The sequence below is a fragment of the Chamaea fasciata genome, unplaced genomic scaffold (genome assembly GCF_029207755.1).
Source record: "Chamaea fasciata isolate MVZ Bird 193981 ecotype frontalis unplaced genomic scaffold, bChaFas1.0.hap1 SCAF_6, whole genome shotgun sequence".
Lineage (NCBI taxonomy): Eukaryota > Metazoa > Chordata > Aves > Passeriformes > Sylviidae > Chamaea > Chamaea fasciata.
The window spans coordinates 66,915,373-66,941,110 of record NW_027094091.1 but is presented as its reverse complement, the minus strand read 5'-3'; the positions used below and the strand labels follow the sequence as shown (position 1 = coordinate 66,941,110).

General features: G+C 41.4%; 1 protein-coding gene across 1 annotated transcript in view; it reads left to right on the top strand.

Annotated features, from left to right (window-relative positions):
* Positions 1-24,801, top strand: part of FAT4 (FAT atypical cadherin 4) — a 122,152-nt gene extending 97,351 nt beyond the window's left edge. The window contains exons 10-17 of the mRNA XM_066185090.1: positions 4,593-4,697; positions 6,266-6,573; positions 10,619-10,704; positions 11,744-11,923; positions 12,950-13,074; positions 14,199-14,404; positions 19,076-19,337; positions 21,359-24,801. Of these exons, the coding sequence (XP_066041187.1) occupies positions 4,593-4,697; positions 6,266-6,573; positions 10,619-10,704; positions 11,744-11,923; positions 12,950-13,074; positions 14,199-14,404; positions 19,076-19,337; positions 21,359-23,253 (3,167 nt within the window). The 3' untranslated portion in view covers positions 23,254-24,801. The remainder of the gene's footprint in view (positions 1-4,592; positions 4,698-6,265; positions 6,574-10,618; positions 10,705-11,743; positions 11,924-12,949; positions 13,075-14,198; positions 14,405-19,075; positions 19,338-21,358) is intronic.
* Positions 24,802-25,738: the final 937 nt, after the last annotated feature.

Here is a 25,738-nt window from a genome sequence, read left to right as displayed (position 1 = left end):
GCCAGATTTCAGGCAAAGTGGTCAACCTCTCTGTTCTGTATTTTGTCCTTTTGTCATTTATTTTTTTCATTAAGCTCAAAAATGTCTGCAGCATTCCTACTCCTGAGTATTTTTTCTCGGATATTTATTACACATTCAAACACAGCAGCACTGTAACTCTAGAAAAGCAGGCTGGTCTTCGCTTCTGCCATGAATAGGATATTTAAGGAAAGTCTGAACAATTTTAACCAGTGCTTATAGCCACTTTTTATAGAAATCTGAAAAAAAAAAAAGCATCTAACCAGAGAAGATTAGGTAAGGCTTTCAGTGCCTTTTCTAAGGAGTATTTCTGTATTGCAGAAGCCCCAGGGCAGCCCAGCTCAGCACAGCTGTGTCCATTCTGGTGTGGGACTTGCCACCACCACCACCACCACAGCTCACCTGTAACCCATGCAGGGATCAGGGGATCCACTGTTCCTCTGGGATTTTTTACTTAAAGTGGATCTGTGCAGGAGAGAATGGAGGAGAAAGTTAATTAATTTCAAAGTAAAGGTTTAACTACCTGATTTAAATCACAGCTGTAGCAGTGGATACATGTTCAGTGCAATATCAAGGATGCTGATGAGATCTTCTGCATGAACCTCACAAATATGCTTGTGAGCCTCAGGTCAGGAGCAGTTGTTGTTAATTGACAAGCAGTTCTAATTAAGTTACCAATCCAGGATTTTATCTCATGTTGTATTAGCACATCAAATTATTTTGCCAGGAGCATAGAAAAATAATTCTGGGCCACCTCTGCCCTGTAACTCTTGAGGTCATTAGCACCAGAGAGTACATGGGTTTGTGTTTGCTGTTGCAGTGAAGCAAAACGCTTCATTAGCTCCTGGAGCAAACTACAGTGTATGCCTCTAGACTGTAATTTGAAACATTTATGAAGCACCCAGCTGATTTCTTCTGGTGTTAAAGCTCGTACCTTAATGCTCAACCCTTATGTCAGCTAAAAATGAAGCTCTGCATGTGACAAGTTCAAAAAAAAGATGAGTATTTTTACTAAGAGAATGTGATGAGAGACTCTCACAGTTTGAAGTGTTGGATTTCTTTCATGCCATGAATTAAATGTGGCATCTGATAGGAGCTTTCTTAAACTCCTTGTCAACACAAATAACCTTAAAATAGACTGCCACTGAGGCAGACGTTTCTATTTGGGAGTCAGATGTTGTTTAATCAGTTGGCCATTGCAGAATCAAGAGTTATTAAAGTGTCCTGAGATTAATTGATCAAGACAGAAAACAAATGGCACCAGTGTAATTAAAAGACAAAATATCTTTGGAGTTTAATATCAACAGACCTTCTTAGATAAGATCACAATTAACATACAGTATATTTAGACATTTTATGTCTGCAAAAGCATATTTGAAATTCTGCAAATTAAATATTCAATAGGTTCTGCAAACAAATGTCAGTGTACTGATTGTTTGAGAATGCTTGACATAGAGGCTATTATGTCATTATTATACTGCCAACAGTAAGAGAACACAGCTGCCTGGGCTCTCAGTTTGCATTTATATGTGATTAAAGATAGCCACAGTGAACGTAAAAATAAAGCCCCAAACTGTTTCTTCATGAATATAAGCCTTGAGTGCTTCAACAACAACAACAAAGAAGCATCCAAAATAGTGGATTTCTAATTCAGTTCTCCATATACATAGCTTTGCTGCTTCTGTTGGAATGAAAATACAGTCTCATAATTGAATTTGCATCCTTGGTAAAAAAAGTAACGTTTACATGGTATTTTCTGGGACAGACTCTGTTCACTGTAAATTAGAGTACATGAGCTGTAGATCTTTATTGTGGTGTACCTGAAAACTGAGAGTCTTACTTTTCCTTGATTTATTATGTTTTGTCAGCTGCATTTCACTTCATCATACTGCAAAAGGTAATGGCATTCGTTTCACTGGATAGGATTATAAAGACTGATTACCTCAGAGCAACATCATTAGGGTTTGAACAATCTATTATAATTATATCTCTTAATGATGAACAGGTTTTGTTTTTAAAATAATCACTTTCTGGAGGGAATATGCTTGGTGATTTACAGTAGTTGTCTGCCCTTCCTTTGAACCCTTCATTTCCTGTTTTCCAGGATTCATTAAGATGAAGGAATGTAGGTTTGTGAAGTTGTTTCAAATGCAAGATTAGAATATTAGAACAACCACTTTAAAAGATGGACACAGAGAACCATAAAAACTAAAACTCTCCAATCAGCTGAAATCTTAGCTCAAGAGCATCCAGCTGGTATCTGTTCCTGTTACATTTTTCAATTAAAAAAAAAAAAAAAGTCTGAGGAACTTAGATTTGTGCATAAGCCCCTGCCTGTGATAGCATCAGCTGGAGGTGATGAATGATAAATGTTGACTGCTGTCTGTTACCAATTATCCAGCATACTCCTAATTTTCATGGTCTTCAGAAAAAGATCTTTCTGATGCAGAAATGAATACCTTGCATTTTTCAGAATTTCAGATGAGAATTGATCTATAAATTCAGCTAACTTCAATTTTCATCTAGGCCAATTTGGATGGGATTTTGAGCAACTTGGTCTTGTGGAATATGTCACTGCCCATGGTAGGGGGTTGGAACAAGATGGTTTTTAAGGCCTTTTCCAACACAAACCATTCTATGATGCCATAATTCTGTTATTCTAAACACACTTCTATTGGTTTCAAGAGCTCTTCAAACAATAGTTAAGCATAAAGAAGATGCTGTTATTTGTTGGGTAAAGTAAGTGCAGGTGAAATAAATATCCATATTCTCTTGCTGACTCAATAAATATGCCAGCTTTTATGTTTAGCTGAGAAAAAGAAGAGTATTTAGTTAGATTGAACTGCAAAAATCTGACTAAGCCTTTTTAGCTACACTTGATTTTTGTGAAAACTAAGCAACATCACTGAGCTATTTTAAGCATGTCTGTGTCACTCCTGCTATGTGCTCTCCTGCATAAGTCAAAGATCTCTACTATGGACCATAAATTGAAAACAAAGAAAACAGCAAAATCTCACATAAAAAGTTAGCTCATCCTTCAGTCATGCCCATTAGAGAATAAAACATAAATAAATACCCCCAAAGCATAATTAGATTCAGACACTGGAAAAGTTTCCTGGATTTATGGTGCATCTACAAGTGACGTATTAACCGCAGGAATCCTCCAGCGCTCCATTTCCATCCTGCTTGCAGTCACACATGGAGAGCTGCTGCTCACATGGAAGAGCTGCTTTGCAAACTGTAGGTTAAACAGAAAAGTATAAGAGGCAGAGGAAAAAAACAAGAGGTTTTCTTCATTAGGTGACTCAAGTTGTTAAACTCTGAAAAAGGTAGCAGAGTTCTTAAAGCACAGTCCTGGTTTTCTACAGTTTGAAGCTCCAGCAACCTCTGAGGACTGCCTATTGTGCATTCCTGTCATGGGAGATGTAAAATTACAAGATATATGTGACATACAAGGGCGGACACCCTCTGTGCAGGCTCATGTTGTACTTTTAGCTTAAACGTGTGCATATGGTGTAAGAAATAAAAGAAATAATTACCAGTGCATTAAAACAATCTTAGCCCATGCTTTGTGCATGTGACCTGGCTGAGATGAAGTTCAGGAAAAGTCTGGAAGACCGTGGCTGGTTTTGTGAATTTTTTGCAGTGAAACAGGGAGGACAAACGTAACAATACTTAGAAGTTTTTGCTGAGCACAGGCAGTGAAGGCTGGCACTGCTGGCGACAGGAAGACAGGTTTCAAGAATGGGATGTAGTTTGAAGTGTTGCTATACTCATCAAAGCCAACAAAACCTTAGAAAGGAAGACCAATATTTTTGTAGTTAAAGTTTCCGTACAAAGAAAGTTTTAGTTTCATATGAAGAATACACGTGTCCATATTTGGTGTCTGTTAAAATCTTCACTTTTTCCCTTCCTTGCTGAAATGAATTATGTGATTTCAGTTTGTTCTCTGGGGAATAATATTTACCACATGTGACAATGTCTGCTTAGGAAAGGACTGTATCCAGGGCAACTTGTTTTAGCTCCAGAGGACTGTGGTCTCTCCAAGTCAGGAAGGAGGTTGTAATTGATGAGGAAAAATAAGAAAAATCATATAATGTACAATAGCAGCCTCTGTTCAGCATGACCTGCTTGTGCAGGGTCCAGCAGGGGCTGTCTGTATCTCCTTTGCATTCACGAGTATGTTGCACTCAACAGGGAGAAAAGATGCATTTTTGCAGTTCTTTAGTTCAGCGCTGCCTTTAATTGCATGATCTCTCTTCTATAGACACCAGTTAATAAAATAAAAAATAAAATCCAATTCAATTAAAACAGCAGTACCTGTAATCACAATGAGACACTTGAAAAGTAAAGTTACTTTCTCTGGGCCACACCTTATGCCTATGACGGTGCTGGGGAAAGCCCAGAATCCTGTCTGTGATTCCTCTCTCCATCCCAGAGCCAGTCCCTGGCACTCTCTCTCCTGGCCATGAGTTCAGCATTGGTTCATAACCTCACTGCCTACAACACCAGCCTGCCTTTCCTATTTCCCTGAATAGTCTGACCTGGAAATTGCTTTTGTTCCCTCATCACAGGGAAAACATGTGACTCCACTGTCAACTACTGTGAGTGCAACCCCTGTTTCAATGGTGGGTCCTGCCAGAGTGGGCTGGAAGGATATTTCTGCCACTGTCCCTTCGGTGAGTACCCTTCTCTTCCTCCTTCTCTCCTCTTCATCTCCCCTTTCCCTATTCATATTTCTATTTATTTTTACCTGCCTAAATGATTTCTGGTTTGAAAATGATTCAAGGTTTGGAAAAATTGTATTTAGAGGTTCAATTAACTCATTTTTCTTAAAAGAAAATCAGAAATTTTACTACAAGTACATATTTGTCATCCCACCCAGTAGCAGATCCTTTCCCTCTCACACAAAAACATAAGACTTGGCCAAACAACTCTGTGCCTAAAAATTAGAAAGAATATTTCTTATTAGGTATATACCGATAACTGTCCAAAAGTAAAAATGGATGCTTGAAATACTTAAATCAAGACCATTGACTTCCTAAAGAAGAAACTTAGCTCAAGCACAGCTGGATCAGGGCTAAAGTACCTTCACCACCAAGAATATCCAAAGTTCAGTCTGAAGGAGGAGGTATGATGATAGCAAAGCTCTCCTGATGAATAACAGCCACTTTCAGTGCAGCTGAAGAGTAAGACCACTATATCATGTGTATTTTGATCAGAGAAGCATATACTAGTGCCAAAATAGTTTCATGATTTTTAGAATTTAATTATCCCAGATTTGGCTTGTGGAACGAACCCAACAAAAACATAGAACAACATGGATATTTTAAGGCATCATGACACAATTGCAGCAGGATTGATTCTGAATGCAGATTAATCCAAAATTGCCATTGTTCATATGGAAAAGTATGAAAGTAAATGTAACAGATTAATTAAAGAAACAGAAATGTACAGAAAACATCTACAGTGTTTTAAGGTTGCTGAACACCCTCTCATAAAAATATAGTTCTCAATATGCATTTGTAACTAATGCTGAGTAAGTTTTTCTATTAACATGTGGAATAATTTCTCTGTTCCCTTTTATTTCCTTTATTGTACATTTCCTCAGGGTTTATTAATTTCCATTGCAAGTGTAACTAATATTCATAAATTAAATCAGGAGGTTTTTTTCCCATTGTTGCTTCAGTAAAATAAAAATCAGGGGAAATTATGTGACAGAGATATGAAAAGAATTATGTAGAATGCACCAAAATATTCATATCAGTAAAAACATGCGAAGACAAATATTTTAATCACACATATGCTTATTTCATAAGTATAAAAAATTAACCCCCCAGTGAGAAACAGTTCAGATAACAGCTGCAGAGCGAAAAATAAACTCAACTTGCACATTTATTTCCATAGCTGGATTAATGGATTAATCACAGCCTGATGATAATTAACAACCAGGTCTTGTCAGAGCTGTCAAACTAGCTTGGTTTGGTGTTTTCCAAGGAAGCCACAGAGCTCGATGAAATGCTTTTTGATAGATGCATCTGTCCTTTGTAACTCAATTCTTAAGTTTAAATGTAATGTACCTCAGCACCCAGCTGTGGGTAATAGCTTTCTTCTGTTGGTTGTGTGGTTTCAATTCTACATTTAGAGGTTCCACAGCCATGTGGAGAGCACGTCCACACTTCGTTCCTGGGAGAATGCACGTTGAGGAAAACCTCCCCAGTTCCAGATTTTGCTTTTCGTTTTTCAGGTGTTTTTGGGAACCACTGCGAGCTCAACAGTTATGGTTTTGAAGAGCTGTCCTACATGGAGTTCCCCAGTATGGATCCCAACAACAATTACATCTACATAAAGTTTGCCACCATAAAGAGCAATGCCTTGCTGCTGTATAACTACGACAACCAGACCGGAGAGCGGGGGGAATTCCTGGCCCTGGAAATCATGGGAGGGAGGCTGAGGTTCTCCTACAACCTGGGCAGTGGCACCTACAAGCTCACCACAGCTAAGAGGGTGTCTGACGGGCAGTTCCACACCGCCATCGCCCGCCGGGCTGGAATGGTAAGAAATACTGAAAATGAGCATTTTGGGGCAAGTTCAGCCAAATCCATTTGGCTTCCAGGAGAACTCAGAGGAACATAAAATCAGTGACGTGGCGTTTGCTAGCAGAAACTCCAACTTTGGGAAAAACCTCCTTTGTTTCTGCCTCACTCCAAGTGACTTGAAGCCCTGTGGTGGTTTGTTTAGTATGATGATGATAAAGCGTAATGAAAAAAACATGTGCAAAGTGCCCCCGTCCTCTCAGTGTGAAAAATGAGAGCCAGGAATAATTAATGACATAGATGATTACGTACAAGGCTAATTAACTGGTGTAGATTACAGGGATGATTATCAGGGAATGCTAATTAACCACAGTAATTGCAAAAAGCCTCAAAATAATTTTTCTCAACATTTGGAAAATAGAAGTGGAAAAACTTAAAATTCTAGGCATCCATGACCTCCTTGAGCTAATTCAGTGATTTTACAAATCTCATCAGACTGGGAGTCTGATTTTCCTCTGTATCATACATGTAAAGAGTTAAAAGGTGCTACATTAAGAGAATTTTTTGAGGAGAAGGAGGGAAGTTACTTCTTTGTCGCCCAGTATGCAGCTGAGGTGAGGAGCACTGCCAAAAACTGGGACAACTGATTGCAATATGCCTGGCACTCTGACCCCTCTCCTGTCTTCATTTTTTTTCTCCAGTGAATGTTTTCTATTCCTCTTCTCTCATTTTTTAATAATATTTCCAAAGCAGAACATAAACCAAGAGCTTTTTGAATCCAAGCCAAGTTTTTTGACTCCACAGTGTTTGAGTTAGAAATGAAACCAAATCTATTTGCCATCCATAATCAGTAACTATTGCCCAACAGTTCCTTCTCAGGCAGAAATGGCCAGCATACCTGGAATTCCGTATTCTTCCCATGTTTGAAATTAAACTCAAAGAACAATAATACATGGTGAAGTTCCCCATTTTGTTTTGTATATTTCAAGCTGGAAGTGATGAGGGGAATAAAAGCAATAAACTCTTCTACCCATTGGGGCTCCCTTCTAGTCCTTGCAGAGTCTTTAGCCTGAAACTCCATTTCAGTTCATAGTGCAAGACCTGATACCTCCATTTATTCTGGGTGTTGGTCTCTTCTCCCAGGTTACAAGCAACAGGACAAGAGGAAATGGCCCCAAGTTGCAGCAGGGGAGGTTTAGATTGAATATTAGTAAAGAATTCTTCCCCAAAAGGATTGTCTATGCCTGGAACAGGCTGCCCAGGGAAGTGGTTGAGTCACCATCCCTGGAGGTATTAAAAATATGTGTAGATGTGACACCTGGGGACATGTTTTGGTGGTGGCCTTGTCAGTGTTGGCTTAGTGGTTGGATTCTTGCAGATCTTTTCCAACATTAAGGATTCTGTGGTTCTTTGAAATCCAGTCTTCAGCTGGATTTGCAAATCCCATTTGTGTGTGTTTTTAGGACTTATATATCCAAATAAGATGAAAGATAATTATGATACTGAGCAATGACTTTGGTTTAACGTTCTTTGATATCGGATATCAATTTGCATCTTGCAAATTTACTAATTTACATCACAGTTTCCTAATGGTAAAGCCCAAAGGTGTACTTTAATCTTAACATGCACCACGTTCCAATTTAGTCACTAAAGTAGAATGTTACTTCTATAAATAAGATGTAAATGGCTAAGTATAGGGGCACAGAGTAAAAAATGCAACAAATAAATGAAGTACACTGAAGAAAAAAAAACAGAGAAAGAAAATGTTTTACTTGTCAGTGTGCCAGAGAAGAGGAGAACATATAAAGGGCTATTTATAGAAATTTCAGCTGTGAGTGCTTCAGGCTAAAAGCAAACATTTAAGGCAACCTATACCTTTTTGTGATTTTGTTTGTTTGTTTTTAATGTTTAAACCTATTCAGTAATGTCAGCTGTTTACAAGCAGTATGTGAAGAGAATCGCCTTTGTCTTAGATATTTCTGCGGCAGGAAAAATGTCTCCCAGGTGTCCAAAACTGTATAAAATAGGCCCCCTTCAGGATTCCAAATCTGTCATTTCCTACAGCACAGTGGGATTTTATCGGAAACTGGTAAAATCATTAAGTTGTCGGTCCTGAGCTATTGCAAAGTGACAGGATAGAAAGGCTCATAATGTGGCAAGGTAACTGTGGAGTAATGCTTAAGTAACAAGCAGGAACATTTGACTAACATTAGAAAATAAATTGTATGAACTCTGGTCCAAGTAAAATATATTCTCAAATATCCAGCCCTTCAGCTGGGGTTGGAGCTTGGCTTGCAGAGCACATAGCGATGTAAGTTAGGGAGATTATGCTGATTGAGCTAAGAACAAAAAATTCATTTCAGTTTTTGTTGTTGATGTTCTGAAGAAAAATATGTATGCATGTGGTGGCATACAGAGCAGCTAGCTTATTATTCTTTCTCTGAATTGTTTCATTTACACAGGGCTATAATCTGCTTTGGAACTGCAGACTGACATTTCTTGGGAGAAGCACTTTGCTCATTTGTATGGAAAGAAATTCAAGATAAGCTTCCATTAAAAACAGCAGATTGAACAATTTAATCGTACTGTAGGGCATGATTTAGGGCTAAGAGCTCCGAATTTATTTGGTCATTGCAGTGTGTCAGCTTGCAGCGTGTGTTTGGAACTAGCATCGACAATCTGTGGGGATTTCAACAGGCTGTTGTTACCAAACTTATTTACAGGCAGTAGAAAAAAAACCTCTGCAGAGTAATGATGTACTGATAGCCAGTGCTGCTTGCTCAGCTCCCATAGAGCAATCTAAACCAAAATATAAGCCCAGGCATTTTTAAAGGTGGCGTTTGATTTAAATTTGCTGTAAAACTGTACCACACATCTAGCTGAAACATGAGGAGATGTACTATGTGGAGATTATGTTTATTTTTCTGAAAATTTGTTTTAAGGAATAACTAACCTTCAGGGTTGGTTGGGGTTTCTTTTTTTCAGCGCATCTGTTATTAATAAATCACTGTGGGGACAATTCTTTGCTAAATAAGGAATAAAATAAAAACTCCTTTTTAAATCAGCAGGATTTATTTCATGATTTTAGTGACAACTTCAGTTAGACTTTTGTAGATTACAAATAGAAGTGCTATGAGTAGCTTTAGTGTAAATCAGTTGGATGGGTAGTCTCAGAGTCACAGAGTGGTTTGGGTTGGAAAGAGCCTTAAAGATCATCTGGTTCCAACCCCCTGTCATGGGCAGGGACATCTGCCACTAGACCAGGTTGAGGCAACCTCGTTGTCTGGAACTTAATGGCTTGGGGATAAAAATAGTAATAGTAATAATAATACTAATAATGCTAATAATAAAGACTGCTCTACGTACTGATAATCCTTGGTACTTCTCTAAACATCAGCTCAGTCCCACTCCAGGTGTCCAGATGCTTCATTATCAAAGTTGACATCCCTCATGACCTCTTAGTCAAGGGATTACCTTAAGCAGGCCCATTTGGTTATTTTTTGAGTTTTGTTGAGTGGTTGGTTATTATTTTTAACTAGTAATCTCAGTGTTTCTACTCCCAGGGTCATTATTTTTAACTAGTAATCTCAATGTTTGTACTCCCAGCTTTTGTAACATGCTTTTTATCAAGTTCAATATGTTTAATGTCATGGTAAAGCCCCTGAAGGAACACCCTTTGTAATTGGAGGGGGCAGCTTTTTGCTCAGATTATCTGAACCATATCAGGAGCAGGATATGGTATGAGCCAAAATAACTTCAGTTTCAAGGAATAAAGCAAACAAATAGGAAAGAAACCCTGCCCAAATGTGAAAAACTGGTGTTTAACTGCTTCTCTGTATGAAGCAGACATTAGCTCCCTCTCTGTTTATATCCACACCTTGGTGGTGTCCATGGAGTTGAGGCAGTGGCTCTGAAGCACCCTGCAATCCTGAGAGACATCGTGACATACAAGTGCTCCTTTCTAGCCAAGTCCTTGATATAATACACTTAAGCATAAACAGTTAATGTGACTGGGGACTAAAGCCTTGTGATATTCAGCATATTTGTGTGTGTGCCTTTTGCAGGCAGCATCCCTGACAGTGGATTCCTGCTCTGAGGACCAAGAGCCAGGCTACTGCACTGTTAGCAGTGTTGCTGTTTCAACTGACTGGTAAGTATTTCTTCATTTTGTGGGTTTAGTTTGGGTGGGGTATTTTTTTTTTTTGGAATAAAATTAAAAGTAAAGTTAAGAAGAAATGTCCCTGTAAAACCAGAGAAAGTTGGAGTAATGATAAGGCTTCCAAGTGTCAGTTTCTTCCATCTTTGCAGAAGCAAATGAAATTTTCTGCATATGTTGCTGCTTGCTAGGTCAGGCTACATTTTTCATGGAACTGGATCACAGCAAGGAGTTTGCTCAGAAATCCCCAGTTCTCGACACCACCTCTGTCCCCAGGCTCTGGTGGCAGTCAGGAAACGCATGGTCATGGGTAGTCTGCACTGTGGTATAAATGAGGATAAGATCTATTGCCTAATGATTTGGAGTCATGTTTTTATTTAAACTGCACCTCTCATTGCTCAAAGACACGTAGGAAATAAAATCACCTGATTAGTGCTGTTGTTAAAAAAATTATTAACAGTAATAACTTTGACATTGTTTTCAGATGTTTCTGTTACAGTTTTGAGTCTATAAACAGAGTCCAGTAGAGAAAGCAAACATTATTTCTGGTGTTTACTGTAACTAACTCAGTAGCCTTTGGGTCACATCTTTGGAGATAACAGTAACTTTAATCCAAATCACTTTGGCTAATTTCTTACAATAATCACAATCATGTTTCCTGCCACACAGGGTTTCCCTGCTATCAGGCGTGTTACATCCTTGAAAAACAATGAGTCCATCTTCCTGCTGCTTAAGTGTCATCTACAATCTCAATTATAGTTGGGTAGAAAACCTTATTTGTTGTGATCTGAAGCACACTGCTCAGTCAAGTGAATAGAAATTTTGACATGCAAACCGAGTGTGAATTGAGAGTCATACCCATTATAGCTGTTAGTTCAAGTGCTGTTGATCTCTCTGTCTCCCCTTCTAAACAAAAAATACCAATTTGGGAAGAGGAATTTTAGCTGAAGGCTGTAGCTGATGGTTGCAGTTCCTGTGCTGTCATCACTGTCCTGATGTCTGGTACTGATCTATCTATTTTTTTTTTTTACAGGACTCTCGATGTACAACCAAATCGAGTTACTGTGGGTGGCATCAGGTCCATAGAGCCCATCCTTCAGAGGAGAGGACAGGTGGAAAGCCATGATTTTGTGGGCTGCATAATGGAGTTTGCAGTCAATGGACGTCCCCTGGAGCCCAGCCAGGCTTTGGCAGCCCAAGGAATCTTAGATCAGTACGTCTGCTATATATGGGATCAAGTGGACCCCACTTGCAATAGAGGAAGCTGTCATGAATGCTATTCCATTCAGACACCAACAGATATTTCATGTTAGAAGAAAACCCTACTGTAGAACCTACTGTAAAATGTCAAAAACGTAGGAAGAAAGTGAATTTGGATTAAACGTTCACTAAAGATTGCAGAGTTTTTAAAAAAGAGCAGCATCATTACATTTCTATTGTCAGTGATCATTCAAGTTGCTTTGCAGGCTGAAATTGAGTAGCCCCTGTTCTTGGGTTTCTTTATAAATTCCACCTGGTTTTGACTGTTCTCATACTGTTTGCTAACCCTCTACTCCCTTGTATTTCCTCTTAATCCACCATGTCTGTTCTCTCACTTTGCCTCTCAAGTATCACTGAATTTCCCTCACATCCTCTGAGTGGTCTTTCAGAAATGATGAACTATCCGATTCTATTTTTTTTTCCATCTCAGTATTTGGAGTCATAGTTGTAGCAATAATGTCAGTCTTCCATCCAGATTTCTTTGTTCACATTCTCTCAACCCCCCTGTTTGCACTGGTCATTGTAATATGAAGGCTGTGGCAGTCTGCAGCATAAAAAGTGCCTGAAAAGGTTTCTTCTCTCTTGCATAACAGATAGTAGGAGTTTGGCTGTCTCTGAATTCCTTCCTCTTTTGTAAGACTGTTAAAAATTGATGCTGAAAATTGGGATCTGCTTAGAAACTTGAGCTGTCTACAGAGATTCTTAGAATTACAGAATGGTTTGGGTTGGAAGTGACCTTGAAGATCATCCAGTTCCAGCCCCTCTGCCATGGGTAGGGACACCTTTCTACTAGACCAGTTTGCTCAGGGCCCCATCCAACCTTGCCTTGGACACTTCCAGGGATGGGGAGAGGAGCCATTTTTACATCTCTGAGGGAAAGAAAGGGAGTACCATTTAAACAGAGGACACATTCCCAGCACATTTGCCCTGCTTATTTGTGTGCACTTTCTTCAGCACCTACTCTTCTGATTTCTTTCAGGTGTCCCAGACTGGAAGGCGCTTGCACAGCCAGCCCCTGCCAGCATGGTGGCACTTGTGTCGATCAGTGGTCGTGGCAGCAGTGTCACTGCAAAGAAGGACTGACGGGAAAGCACTGTGAAAAATGTGAGGAGGAGGTTTCACTGTCTCTAACATACACCTAACTGTGGCTCAATCAAAGGCTGTTAAGAGTTTCTTTTCAGAGCCGTGGGATAATGAATTTTATAAAATATTGAAAACAAGCAGCATGTTGCCTCTTGAGTAGTTTAGAGAAGTCCACAATGGACTGTTGTCCTTTCATGAGCTAAAAATGGCAACAACTTGAATACATAATGTTTTCTGGTGTGTGTATTGCATTTCAGGTAACTTGCACTCGTTTAAAGCCCTGCTTCCCAATAACATATAATCCGTAACTAAAATAAAGGTATCCCATAGGAGGTATTTGTCTGCTGTGGGGAGGTAAGAGGGTAAGCGAAAACCCTTTCACGTAAACACTGAGTTCATGTGCGTATGGCTTCTCCAAACTAAAGTCCTTTTCATCAAATTGACTGTGGATTATATGCAAGAAAATATTGTAAATGTAAATGAAAACAAGGCATTTACACTTGGGGGTGATTAACTCTCATAGGAGCAGCCCTGTAAATCAAAATGGGATTGTCCTGGAGAGCAAAGTGATTTATTTCCGTGTAGTTGTAGTATAATGACTGGGCTTTGTTTTTTTACATGTCCCATTATTGTTTATTTTGATTTATATGCTTTTATTGCACCAGTATACAAAAGAATTTAGCCATAATTTTAACAGCATTTGGTAGTCAATGCTCTGCCTCTTTTATTCACTTTTTTTTAATGCCATAACAAATAGAAAGTCATTATCTCTGCCCTGAAGAGCTTAGAGTTCAATATATCATGAAACCCTGCTTGCAGTAATGGAAACAGTAACATCCCTGGGAAGGAATTACAGTTCTGAGAGCCAAATTTTTTTTTCCCTACTCCCTCACTTGTTCCCTAGCGAGTTTTAATTTACTATTGACTGATAGCGGCAGTAAATTACTCGCACACTCCCACTCTCAAACACACATTCTGGTGGAAGCCAAAGAATAGAGGGGCTGCAATTGCCATTCGCTCCTGCTCCCCCCCCCCGCCTTGACCTGCTCTGAACTTGATCTGTGCTCTGAGGGAAAGCGATGAGGCAGGTGATGGCCAGGGCTGTCACGGGCTGCGTGCTCAACGCGTCCCTGTCCTTGTCCCAGATATCACAGCTGACACGGCCCTGTCGCTGGAAGGCAAGGGGCGGCTTGACTACCACGTGAGCCCCAACCAGAAGCGCGACTACCTGATGAGACTCGGGGCTCGGGGCCGCCCGGGCGTGGAGCGCCTGGAAGTGAAGTTCATGACAAGGAGCGAGAACGGCGTTCTGCTGCATGTCCAAGAGAGCAGCAACTTCACTACCGTGAAGGTGAGATTACAGCAAATGCCGGGTTTGGTTTGATTGGGCTGCCCCGTGTGCAGTGATCAAAATCGCGTTTTTCCATTACTCTTTCTGTTTCCTTTATAAAATATTGGGTCTTTAACTGAGACTAGGCACTGCTCCAGTGTCATTCATCTTCTCAACAATTCTCTTCCTGTTTGCCAAGGTATCAGAAGATCTTGATGGTTTTATATCTAATCAGTTTTGTCTAGACTCCAAATAGTGACTGTTTCAAGGCGACGAGAACGGTGCTCATTGCCATGGTTATTATCATCATTACACTTTACAGAACAAATCATTTTGTTATTGGCCTTTTATCTTCTGATTTTTTGAGCCTTGAACCCAGACCCTCCTTAAGCTAGCAAACGATTGCCAAAAAGTTTTCATTAATTCCTACCAACATGGCTCAAGCTTATCAAACTAGGAAGTGAGGGATAACTTGAATTCATGAGGTTATTCGCAGACCAATGTCAATATCAAATTATTTTGGCATACATAGCTGCATTAATGCTTCAAGTGCCACACTGTTTTAGGGTTTTTTGTTGTTTTTTCTTTCCTCAAAGAGCTTATTGCTGCAGAAGTTACCTTCCTCAAGAGAAAGCGATGGTTCGGTTCCTGGCGATGACTCAGTCCATTTACTCATAACTCTAAATGAGTGCAGCAGTGATGTTGGCAAGCCCCTTTATTGGGTTGGTGTAAGCTCCAAGTTTCCTTGACTGCTGAAAAGCTTTCCAAGTTTTTCTTCCTTGACTTTTAGAGAAATTCATATAGAAATTCACACTTTCTAAGCTTCAGCCCCATGGATATCCTCCACCTGCCTGGTCAGAGATACGAAGCTTTCCTGACACACCGGCTGCATTTAAGAAGCAAGTCTGCACTACTTCCCTGGCATATACTTTTACCACATCATTTCATAGGAAGTCTCTGCCTCGCTTATATTAGCCGATAAGATCTCATTATTTTGACTTTTGGAGAGAAAAAAACCTTTTCTTCCCACTAGCAGATTTTACTAGGTGAGCTCTCCAAGCATTATTTAAAAAAAAAAAAAGAGAGAGGGTTGCCTTTCCTGGCTAAAAGCACTGGTGCTGTGTTTATGCAAACACTCTTGTTATTGTTAATATTGGTGAAGTTATACAAGCAAGCAGAGGGTGTCAAGTCCCAGCCCCAGCTGTGCAAGGGAAGAGAGCAGAGGTTTGCCTAATACCAGATGCAGAAGTTTGAGGAAGGAGAGCCATGCCGGTTGTTGCCAAGCAGTTCCCAGGTGATATTAGTTCGTAAAACTGTAGTAATTTAACTGTAGCTAGTGCAGTATGGCCTCTGCACTGCTCCTCATTCCCAGAGTAGGTATCACTATGAGTATTCCCCTCAGTGGTGGCCTGAGATGCCAGTGAAGCCAACCCAGCAAAGGTCTCCATGTCATCTCCATCCACTCCTCGGGCAGAAGTTGGGCTTTAGGGACCTATCTTTACAATTCTTGTCAGTCTTCAAAACAAGAAATTTTATAACTTGATTTTTGGGTCTTTTAATGTGCCTGTTATCCAAAGTATTAGCATTCAGAGAAAACCTGCCATGTGTTTTTAATATTAAACCATGCTAGGGAAAAGCTACAAGTCCTGTGGCTACTTCCATGCCTTCACATTTTTCCTCTTGTATCTGATTGGTTTTGGTGTGGCTGGGATTGGGGTAAAATTAGAGAAGTGGTAATATATAAGAGACACTGTGATTGTGAGCAGTTGATTCACTAAATGATGGATGATGTAAACTCCCTCCAAAGAACCTGAGAGGGGGCTTTATGATATAAAGGGATCCTTAATCCAGGAAAGATACAAACTTTTGCAGATTACATTAAATAATTGTCAAATTCAGATGGAAAATGCTTCCTCCAAAATCCACTACAACAAAGAGAGTGGGGGATTCCATATTACTAGGGCTTTTTGTCACCGTTTGTTTTCCTACAAATGCACATTGCAAGTAATTCAGTTAGAAGTAATGGGATAAATACAGCAGGTTAAAGGTGAAATTGCCTGTCTTGCTTTATCTAGAAATCTCATTTGCAGTCAGATTAAATTAGCATAAATGGAGGTCTAAGATCTCTGAATTGTACGGGTAGAGGATGTAGATTACATTTTACCTATATTAGCTAACATACTCCTGTGTGAGGGGTGGTTGGGCCCTAGAAAAGGTTGCTCAAAGAAGTTGTGGCTGCCCCATCCCTGGAAGTGCTCAAGGCCAGGTTGGGTGGGTCTCTGAGCAACCTGGTCTAGAGGAAGGTGTCCCTGCCCATGTCAGAGGGGTTGGAACTGGATCATCTTTAAGGTCACTTCAAACTCAAACCTTTCCATGGTTCTATGCATATATCAAGTTGTAGAAATTAATCAGATCATAGCCCTTTTAAATTAAATCCCATTCAATGGCTAGTTTTAAGACAAATAAAGCCCAATTTGTTCAGCAAATGAGACTTGGAATATTAGTAAAGTTGAATCAGCCCTGTAGTTAGGAATATGTTTGCTTTAGTGGTTCATTCTTTTCATTATATTCTACTTGTCATTTGCTCAGCCATTTAAATAAAACCCAGAAATTTGTTTTACTCAATTCTGTCAACTTTGTTTCAAATTTAGAAACATGTTCTGCTTCAAGGCACCAAGAACATTCCATATCTTTTCCTGATTGAAGCAGTCATGGACCAGCCTTGTCTCTGGAAATTTTGTTTTCCAAATGCCCCATCTATGTTACTTATAAGTCTGTTAGCATTAGTCACGTGTGATTTTAAAGATACAGAAATAAGGTTAAAGAATCATGAATTACTATGGAAAACATCAGTTGTTGACAGGTAAATAATTTTAGAGGTCTTTTCTAAGGTGAAATTAAAAATTTTGTTTCTGTGCTCAGACTTCCCTTAAGCTTGGAGGGTACTGTCTGGCACAGTGTATTTCTTTCTGTTTACATAAAGACAAAAATACAAGGCAGTATTTTTATAGGGCATCAAGGACAGAATTAGACATAACAAGCCAATTACAGGTTGCAGACATAAATATACGTACATATTCAGCTCAGTCAACTTTTTTATAACTGATTGTGGGAAATGGTGTTTAATATGTTTTAATAGTCTGTGGCCTGCATTTGTAAGCGTGGGATTTTCCTTGGGCTGTGTGATAGTTTAGACACATGCCACTTGTGTTTTATCAGTAACAAAAGCATCCTGTCTCTGAGGCAAGCTTTATCAAACAATACATTTTCAAACAGTCTAAATTACTGCCTTCGTAAATGAAGTGGATGCGCATATTAACTGTTGTACCCTCCATCCAAATGGAATACGTGCTAGATGCATTCATTCAGGCAGCTGCCAAGACATGAGCCTGCTCTTGCAGCCTCATTAAAGCTGGAGTGTCTGAACAAAGTCCTCAGCTTGCATCACTGGCGAAGCAAATCCAGAACATTTAACAGTTTCTGGAAACAAGAGGAGCATTCTTGTAGCCGGTGTGTCACCTCACAGTTCTTCCCAGGTGAACCTTGTTTTTCCTGGAACAGAGGATGCAAGGCTTTGAGAGATTTCAGCAAACCTGGGGCTGTGACCTTTTCTGGACTCTGCCCATGCACGTCCCGCACGCTCGGGATACCGATCTGGGACTGACCGAGCCGCTGTGGGGAACGCGGGATGGGGAGCAGTTGTTCCATTTGATATGCGTGACCAAACATGCAGGAATATGTGTGATCAAACATGCAGAGCACCGAAGGAAACTTGCAGCAAGTTCCAGACCCATCCCACATGAGTTTATGCAGTTCTGTACACCCTTAGGAGGTCAGCCAACATACCCGAATTAATGCAATATATGAGAAACTGGCACGGTTGGATGCTGGGGATTCTTTTTAAGCTCCTACATCTTAAGTGCAGAATTTGCACTGATCTCATTTTGGGATCATAATAAGAGGTTTGAAATCCTGCATCTCATGATTCAGTAGAATTGTGAGGCATTATTCTTAAGAGAAAAAGCCAAAATAGTCTTCCTTTTTTCCCTAGCTGTTCACAAGTTTTAAAGCAGTTTGATCAAGAAAGTACTATTTGAAAATTCTCACAGAATCATGCACTTCACAACTCTTCAGGAAATTTTCTGAAATACAATGGAAGTTTTTTGCAGAATACCAATTAGCAGAAAAAGCAGATATGAAAGGGGGCTCTTGCTCAAGCCCTGCCATGCCTTATGCATTCCTAGTGTGTCGTAATAAAAACTGGATGCAATTTTCTTGGGCAAGGAAAACATCTGTTCACTCTGCAAAGGATTTTCCACATTTGCCTTGAAGAAGGAGGAAGAATCATTCTTCCTCTGGTTAAAATGTGATGTCATATGCATGACCTATAGCTGGCTTCTCAGTAGGATTAGCCAGGGATTGAATGGGTGGCAGCCCTAAGATGCAGGTTTTCTGCTGAAGTTTCTACAATGTGATGTATTTAGTTCTGGCCAAATTTTTTGTACTAAATAGCTAATGCCTTTTTAATACAAAGCAATCATTAGGGGAAAAAATATGGCCACCTCAGCTTTCTATTATAACAAAGCTATATGTTACTGTAGCTGTACCGGAGTAGTCATCACACTGGTTACATGTGCATAGGAGTTACGTGACACCATTTTAAAACTACGCTTCATGTGTTCTTCTGACCAGATAAAAGGTGGGAAGGTGCACTACATATCTGATGCTGGAGTTGCTGGGAAAGTGGAAAGGAACATCCCTGAGGTGTATGCTGCAGATGGCCAGTGGCACTCAGTCCTCCTGGAGAAGAACGGCTCTGCCACCACCCTGTCAGTGGACAGGACTCACAGCCGGGACATTCTCCATGCCACCCAAGACTTCGGTGGGCTCAACGTCCTCACCATTTCTCTGGGAGGAATTCCATCCAGCCAACCTTTCAAGAGCACAGCTGCAGGTACTATGTTTTTTTCCTACCCCAAGTACTGTAATTCTTTATCAGTCATTAGTGTACATCCATCCTTTGCCAGAAGAAATGCAAATTGAATGAGAAAGGATTACAGACTTTGTTCATTTAGTACACACTGCAGGCTTCTTGTTTCCAAAAGCAGGCACTCCATCTGCAGGGCTTTTTGGAGACAGGGGGTTTGCTTGTCTGTACATCAGTTCCTATATTTTTGTTACTCCAACAGAGAAGAAAGGATGTATTCTTTACCTGAGTCATAATCTGGAAAATCAAGGCAAATCCTTTTTTTGGGGGGCAAAAATGCTAAACAAAAAATTTGTAGGGATTTGGTGAGTACTGCAGGATTTACCCTGTTATTAATATGATTGAAATAATTTCTGCAACTCCAAGGTCCTCCTGCTTTGTCCTGCTGTCAAATGAAGAATAGGATTTATTTCTGAGCAAGGACAATAAGGAACCACCCTCTGACTGATGTCTAGCTATTAAGGAGCAAATCAGTCTCCCTTTAAAGTAACTGTCTCAAACCCTGGCAAAAGAAGTAGATAGCACATATTTGATACCATTTCCCAAGTGCTAGGTAAAGATGGAAGTGATTTTGTAGCTGCATGACATGAGATACTCCAGACAATACAGATGTATTTTTTACATATTGAAATTTTTTTCTATATTGAAAAATCTTCCTGGCTTCATGAATTGTGACCAGAAGTATTTTTGAGTGGAGCAAATTTACGCTTTACACTTGTGCATTGTGAATATGTATGAAATGTGGTACGAAATCATGTGGATGCTGTGCTGACCTTTATCCTTTTTACATGTATGTTTTATGAGCAGCATGTGGATGGAAAAAGTAGAGGCTTGTAGGAAAGCTGGAACAAGGAAAATTGAGGACACTAACCTCTCACCACTGCCCAATGCTGTGGCAGACAAATTAGGAATGTCTGGCTTCCATTAAGCGCACACAGTCCAAAATCCCTTATTCATATGATTTTATTTTATTTTAATATTGGATTACATTGTGTACAACATACCAAGGATTTAGAAGGCGCTGGTATAAAACTCTGCATGAACTCAGAGTCAAAAATATCTGCAGTGCTGTTAAAGGCAGACAACGCATGAGGTGACAGGGCTGTGAAGTTGCTGTGTCCAATAAAATTTCCAAATCCAGGTAGATGTGACAAATTGCCATTGCTGTTTATCACATCATATCTGTGCAACAAAAAACCACCACGCATGCAGCAAGGTGATCACCACTTTTGGATGCTTGGGCTCCCAGCTGAACCTAAATCTTCAACTGTGAGGATTATAAACCTTTATATACCAGCTCATACAACTCAAGTATATTTGCTGTTTTGTGGCAGAGTGGTATCCATCTCAGTGTACCATTTTGCCACAGCTCCAAGCAGAGATCACTGTAAGGTTGCACAACCTCAAAACCTTTCCAGGAAAGATTTGTTCTGGGGAACACAGAGAATTATTAGGCTGGCGAAAGACTGTATTTTCCTGTGACCTCATTCAGCCACTGCACAGAGCCTGGGGATAATTCCATCTCCCTGGGCTCTCACAGCATTAAAATTTGTTGTGGAGTATTGCACTGCAACCAAGGTATGGGAAATTTGGAAAAAGGCCAGTCAAGATTCAGAGATACAAAAGCATTGCCGTGAATTTAGGGGAACAGGAGACTTAGCTGAAGGCAAACTTGAATGATGTTTGGTGCTAGCACAGCCAAGCCAGCTGCCCACAGGATTCTCTGTGGGAAATGATAAGAAGTTTTAAAAATATGGGAAAATCAGGAGACAAAAGCATTTCAGTATATAGAATGAAGTCATTAGAAGGCATATTTATTCAAATTCAATTTAAAGACATTAAGTACTGTTAGAATAGATGTTTCCCTATGGTAACCATGTCAGTTCTTGGCTTATTTAGTGAACAGCGGAGCCTGTACTGCGCTGTTGACAGCGCACACTCAGCCTTCAGCTCCCAAACAACTCTGTCCCTTTTTTCCCCTTCCTCAGGCTTCAACGGCTGCATTTCCTACATCAAGTACGGCGGGGAGAGCCTTCCCTTCACCGGCAAGCACAGCCTGGCCACGCTCTCCAAAACAGACCCCTCGGTGAAGATCGGCTGCCGCGGCCCCGACGTGTGCGCCAGTAATCCCTGCTGGGGCGAGCTGATGTGCATCAACCGCTGGTTCGCCTACCAGTGCGTGCCCCCGGGCGCCTGCGCCTCCAGCCCCTGCCACAACGGGGGCAGCTGCGAACCCGGGCCCCACGCCCCGGGCTTCACCTGCAGCTGCCCCGAGGCATACGCGGGACGGACGTGTGAGACCGTGGTGGCCTGCCTGGGAGTGCTGTGTGCCCCCGGACACGAGTGTAGGGCGGGCATCAACGGTGGCCACGTGTGCCTCCCAGCCCCGCACCCCACCGAGCTGTCCCTGCCGCTCTGGGCCGTGCCGGCCATCGTGGGCAGCTGTGCCACGGTGCTGGCGCTGCTGGTGCTCAGCCTCATCCTCTGCAACCAGTGCCGAGGGAAAAAGTCGAAGGGGCTGAAAGAGGTAAAGAAAACGAAGCAGAAGAAGAAGAAGAAAGGGAGCGAGAACGTGGCGTTCGATGACCCTGACAACATCCCACCCTATGGTGATGACATGACTGTCAGGAAGCAGCCCGAAGGGAACCCTAAACCCGACATCATCGAAAGGGAAAACCCTTACCTCATCTACGACGAGACGGACATCCCGCACGCCACAGAGACAATCCCCAGTGCCCCGCTGGCATCCCCCGAGCCCGAGATCGAGCACTACGACATCGACAACGCCAGCAGCATCGCCCCCTCTGACGCTGACATCATCCAGCACTACAAGCAGTTCCGGAGCCACACTCCCAAGTTCTCCATCCAGAGGCACAGCCCACTGGGCTTTGCACGGCAGTCCCCCATGCCCCTGGGAGCCAGCAGCCTGACCTACCAGCCCACCTACGGGCAGGGCTTGAGGACGACCTCCCTGAGCCACTCGGCGTGCCCCACTCCCAACCCCCTGTCTCGGCACAGCCCCGCGCCCTTCTCCAAATCCTCGACGTTCTACAGGCACAGCCCGGCCAGGGAGCTGCACCTCGCCATCCGGGAAGGGAGCCCGCTGGAGATGCACGGCGATGTCTGCCAGCCCGGCATCTTTAACTATGCCACTCGGCTGGGGAGGAGAAGCAAGAGCCCACAGACCATGGCAAGCCACAGCTCCCGCCCAGGAAGCCGCCTGAAGCAGCCCATCGGGCAGATCCCGCTGGAGACGTCTCCTCCGGTGGGGCTGTCCATCGAAGAGGTGGAAAGACTGAACACCCCTCGCCCCAGGAACCCCAGCATCTGCAGTGCAGACCACGGCCGCTCCTCTTCAGAGGAGGACTGCAGGAGGCCCCTGTCCCGGACGAGGAACCCGGCCGATGGCATTCCCGCTCCTGAGTCCTCCTCTGACAGCGACTCACACGAGTCCTTCACCTGCTCCGAGATGGAGTACGACCGGGACAAGCCCGTGGCCTACACCTCCAGGATGCCCAAGTTATCCCAGGTCAACGAGTCAGACGCAGATGACGAGGACAACTACGGCTCCAGGCTGAAGCCCCGACGGTACCCAGGGCGCCGCGGCGAGGGCGGGCCCGTGGGGGCACAGGCAGCCGGCACCGCTGCCGGGGAGAGCTCCCTGCCTGGGAAGCTAGGGCAACAGGCAGGAAGCTTCAACTGGGACAACCTGTTGAACTGGGGCCCAGGCTTTGGGCATTATGTGGATGTTTTCAAAGATTTGGCATCACTTCCTGAAAAAACAGCAGCAGCAGCAGCAGCAGCAGCAGCAGTGAGTGAAGACGGCAAAGGTGGTACAGCGAAGCCTGTTTCCAAGGAGAGGGAAGCAGAACAGTATGTATAGGCTTTGTCTCCTGGTATTGCCACAGCGCAAAGCCAAGGGGGCTGCTCAAACCATTATATGGTTATAGAAAAGCCAAGGTCAGCATCTGATCCCCAGGCCAGTCTGGTTGGAGGAGACTTTAAAAATAATAACCATTATGCTGCTGAAAGAGACTTAAGACATTTTTAATTTAATTATGCTTGGATGAATTTATTTCTCCTGCATGCATTGTATTTGCAAACCAGATATTCGGCATGCAGCCTTTGGAAAGGGTTTTCCTATTTACCATTGTTTGGTTCGTGATTCTTAAATTAATAATGCTTTGTTCTGAAAATGAACTAATTTTTTGTTTCAATTGTGAAGGATGTGCATATTGTCTCCAGCTACTAACATGTTTTACGATGCAAGAGTACTGAGGATTCCATTTTCCTTTAAGAAGTGCATGGAAGTGAGATGGTGAATGAAGGAATTACAGTAGTGAGGTGTCTCAGACAATGTAGTTACCATATCCTGCAGTTGCTCACATGTGACTTTATGGATGAAATCAGCTTGAATAATTGCTGGCGACAGTGCTTGCTGTAAGTCTTATTCCATACAAGAGGTGCTAGAAGCAGCTCAAGCCAGTCAGCACTTTAGGAGTTTTGTTTTTTCTTTTTCTTTTCCGTTTGTTTATTTGTTCATTTCAGGTTTCTCTATCTCTTTTGTTTTGTTTTCTTTTGTTTTGTTTTGTTTTTTTGTTTTTTTTTTTTTTTGACAAAGTCGTGTGAGAGCTTCTGAATCTCTAGGAAATGTTTTTGGGGATGCTTTCTTAATCCTGGTCCCTTCCTGCCCCCCCTCAGTGATTCCTGATGGTCATTTGGCAGCCCAGCCCCCTGGCTCACAGCAGCAAGGGACTAACTTGTCCATTCCCACATCTCCTGGCCTCTCAGTTTGGCTGTGCTGCTGCTGAAGCCTGTGCTTCTCCCCTGATTCCATTTTCCCATCTGTACCGTGGAAAGGTTGGGAAAACACTTGTTTCCCTGCCTCACAGGGGTGTTGTGAGGGCTAATTAGTTAACTCGTCTGAAGTGCTTCGACATTATAAAGCACTATAATAAGTACTATCATAATAATTATTAAAGCACTGCCTAGCCTCTGTGACCTTGGAGTGGCATTTTCTGCATTCTATTATTTTCTATGATGGAAACTTTGAAGAATTATTTATTGTATAGAAAAAATACTGCACTCTAGCATTTTGGAGCGGATATGAGGGAAACTACTTGTAGATTCATTAACGTAGCTTACCAGTTGTCCCCAATTCCCTAAAGTTGTAGGTGAAATAGAATCTCACAAAGTCCTTACATGTTCATGCAGATCTGATGAACCTATTGTACTGTGTAAAAAACTTCAATTTTTTTTTTTTTTTTTTACCTAAGCTGTGTTTTTATATCAATATTTTCCTATGCTGAATAGTTTTCTTACTTTCAGGGAAGGTAAGAAAAATACTTTTTTTACATTTGTTACTTATGTAACATCCATATTTTTCACATTTTGATAAAATTGTAACATACTGTATGCTTTCTACCTGTAAATGCCAATAATAGAATTAAAATATTTATTTAAAATCTTTAGTGGTGTTATTGGAAACCTTTTGTCTTTTCTCTTTAATTTCCACTCCTTGATCTTCACTTTTGGGGTTTAAGTTATAAGGTATTTAAGCTATATAAACTTTTTAATCAGAAAACAGGCTTTAAGAAGCAAGTATGTATCCCAGGAAGATGGAGAAGAGTATCATGAGGTTGTTGAGCCTAAGATAATGTCCAAAAGTGCCAAACCTACTTTCATATTTCTAATAAAACAATAAAAACTGTATTTTAGTCCATAGGGTTTTATTAGCAGCAACTGGTTTCACATTTGTCAACCACGATTTCCACCTCTGCTGCAAGCTAGAGCTTTCCAGTACACAGACGGTGAGGAGTGTGAGAGCAAGATCTTTCTGTCATAAAGCAGCAGCTGAACAATAAATAACTGCATTCTTTTATACTTACAAAGGGATAAATCACACTTGGACAACTTCTTGGAGAATGCAGAGAGTGAAAAAGTTAAGGCTGTGCAGGCAAGAGGTGAGTTCTGAGGTTACACTTTGAATTAGTGGTAATTGTAAAGAACTTGGAATAAGGAGGACAATTTGAGGGAGGGGGGGCTACGTGTTACTTTTTTGGTTTAGAGGGTTTTTTTTGTCTCAAAACTGGCAATTAGGAACCAGCTCTTTTTTGGCTAAAAGGGCTCCCAACTTCTTCATGCCCCACAAAAGTGAAAAGATAATGGGCCAAAGTAGCCCATATTGGTATGTAAGTAGTTTCATCTGAAATAACATGAGTTCCACAAGTGATTTCAGAGTTTGAGGAGCTGCTGTAATTAAACATCTGTTAAAAAGCTGTATGTTTAGTTTGAATATTCTCCTTTAATACAAACTGTACCACATCCAAGCAGTGATTTTAATAACACATGAAAACTTTACCAAATGC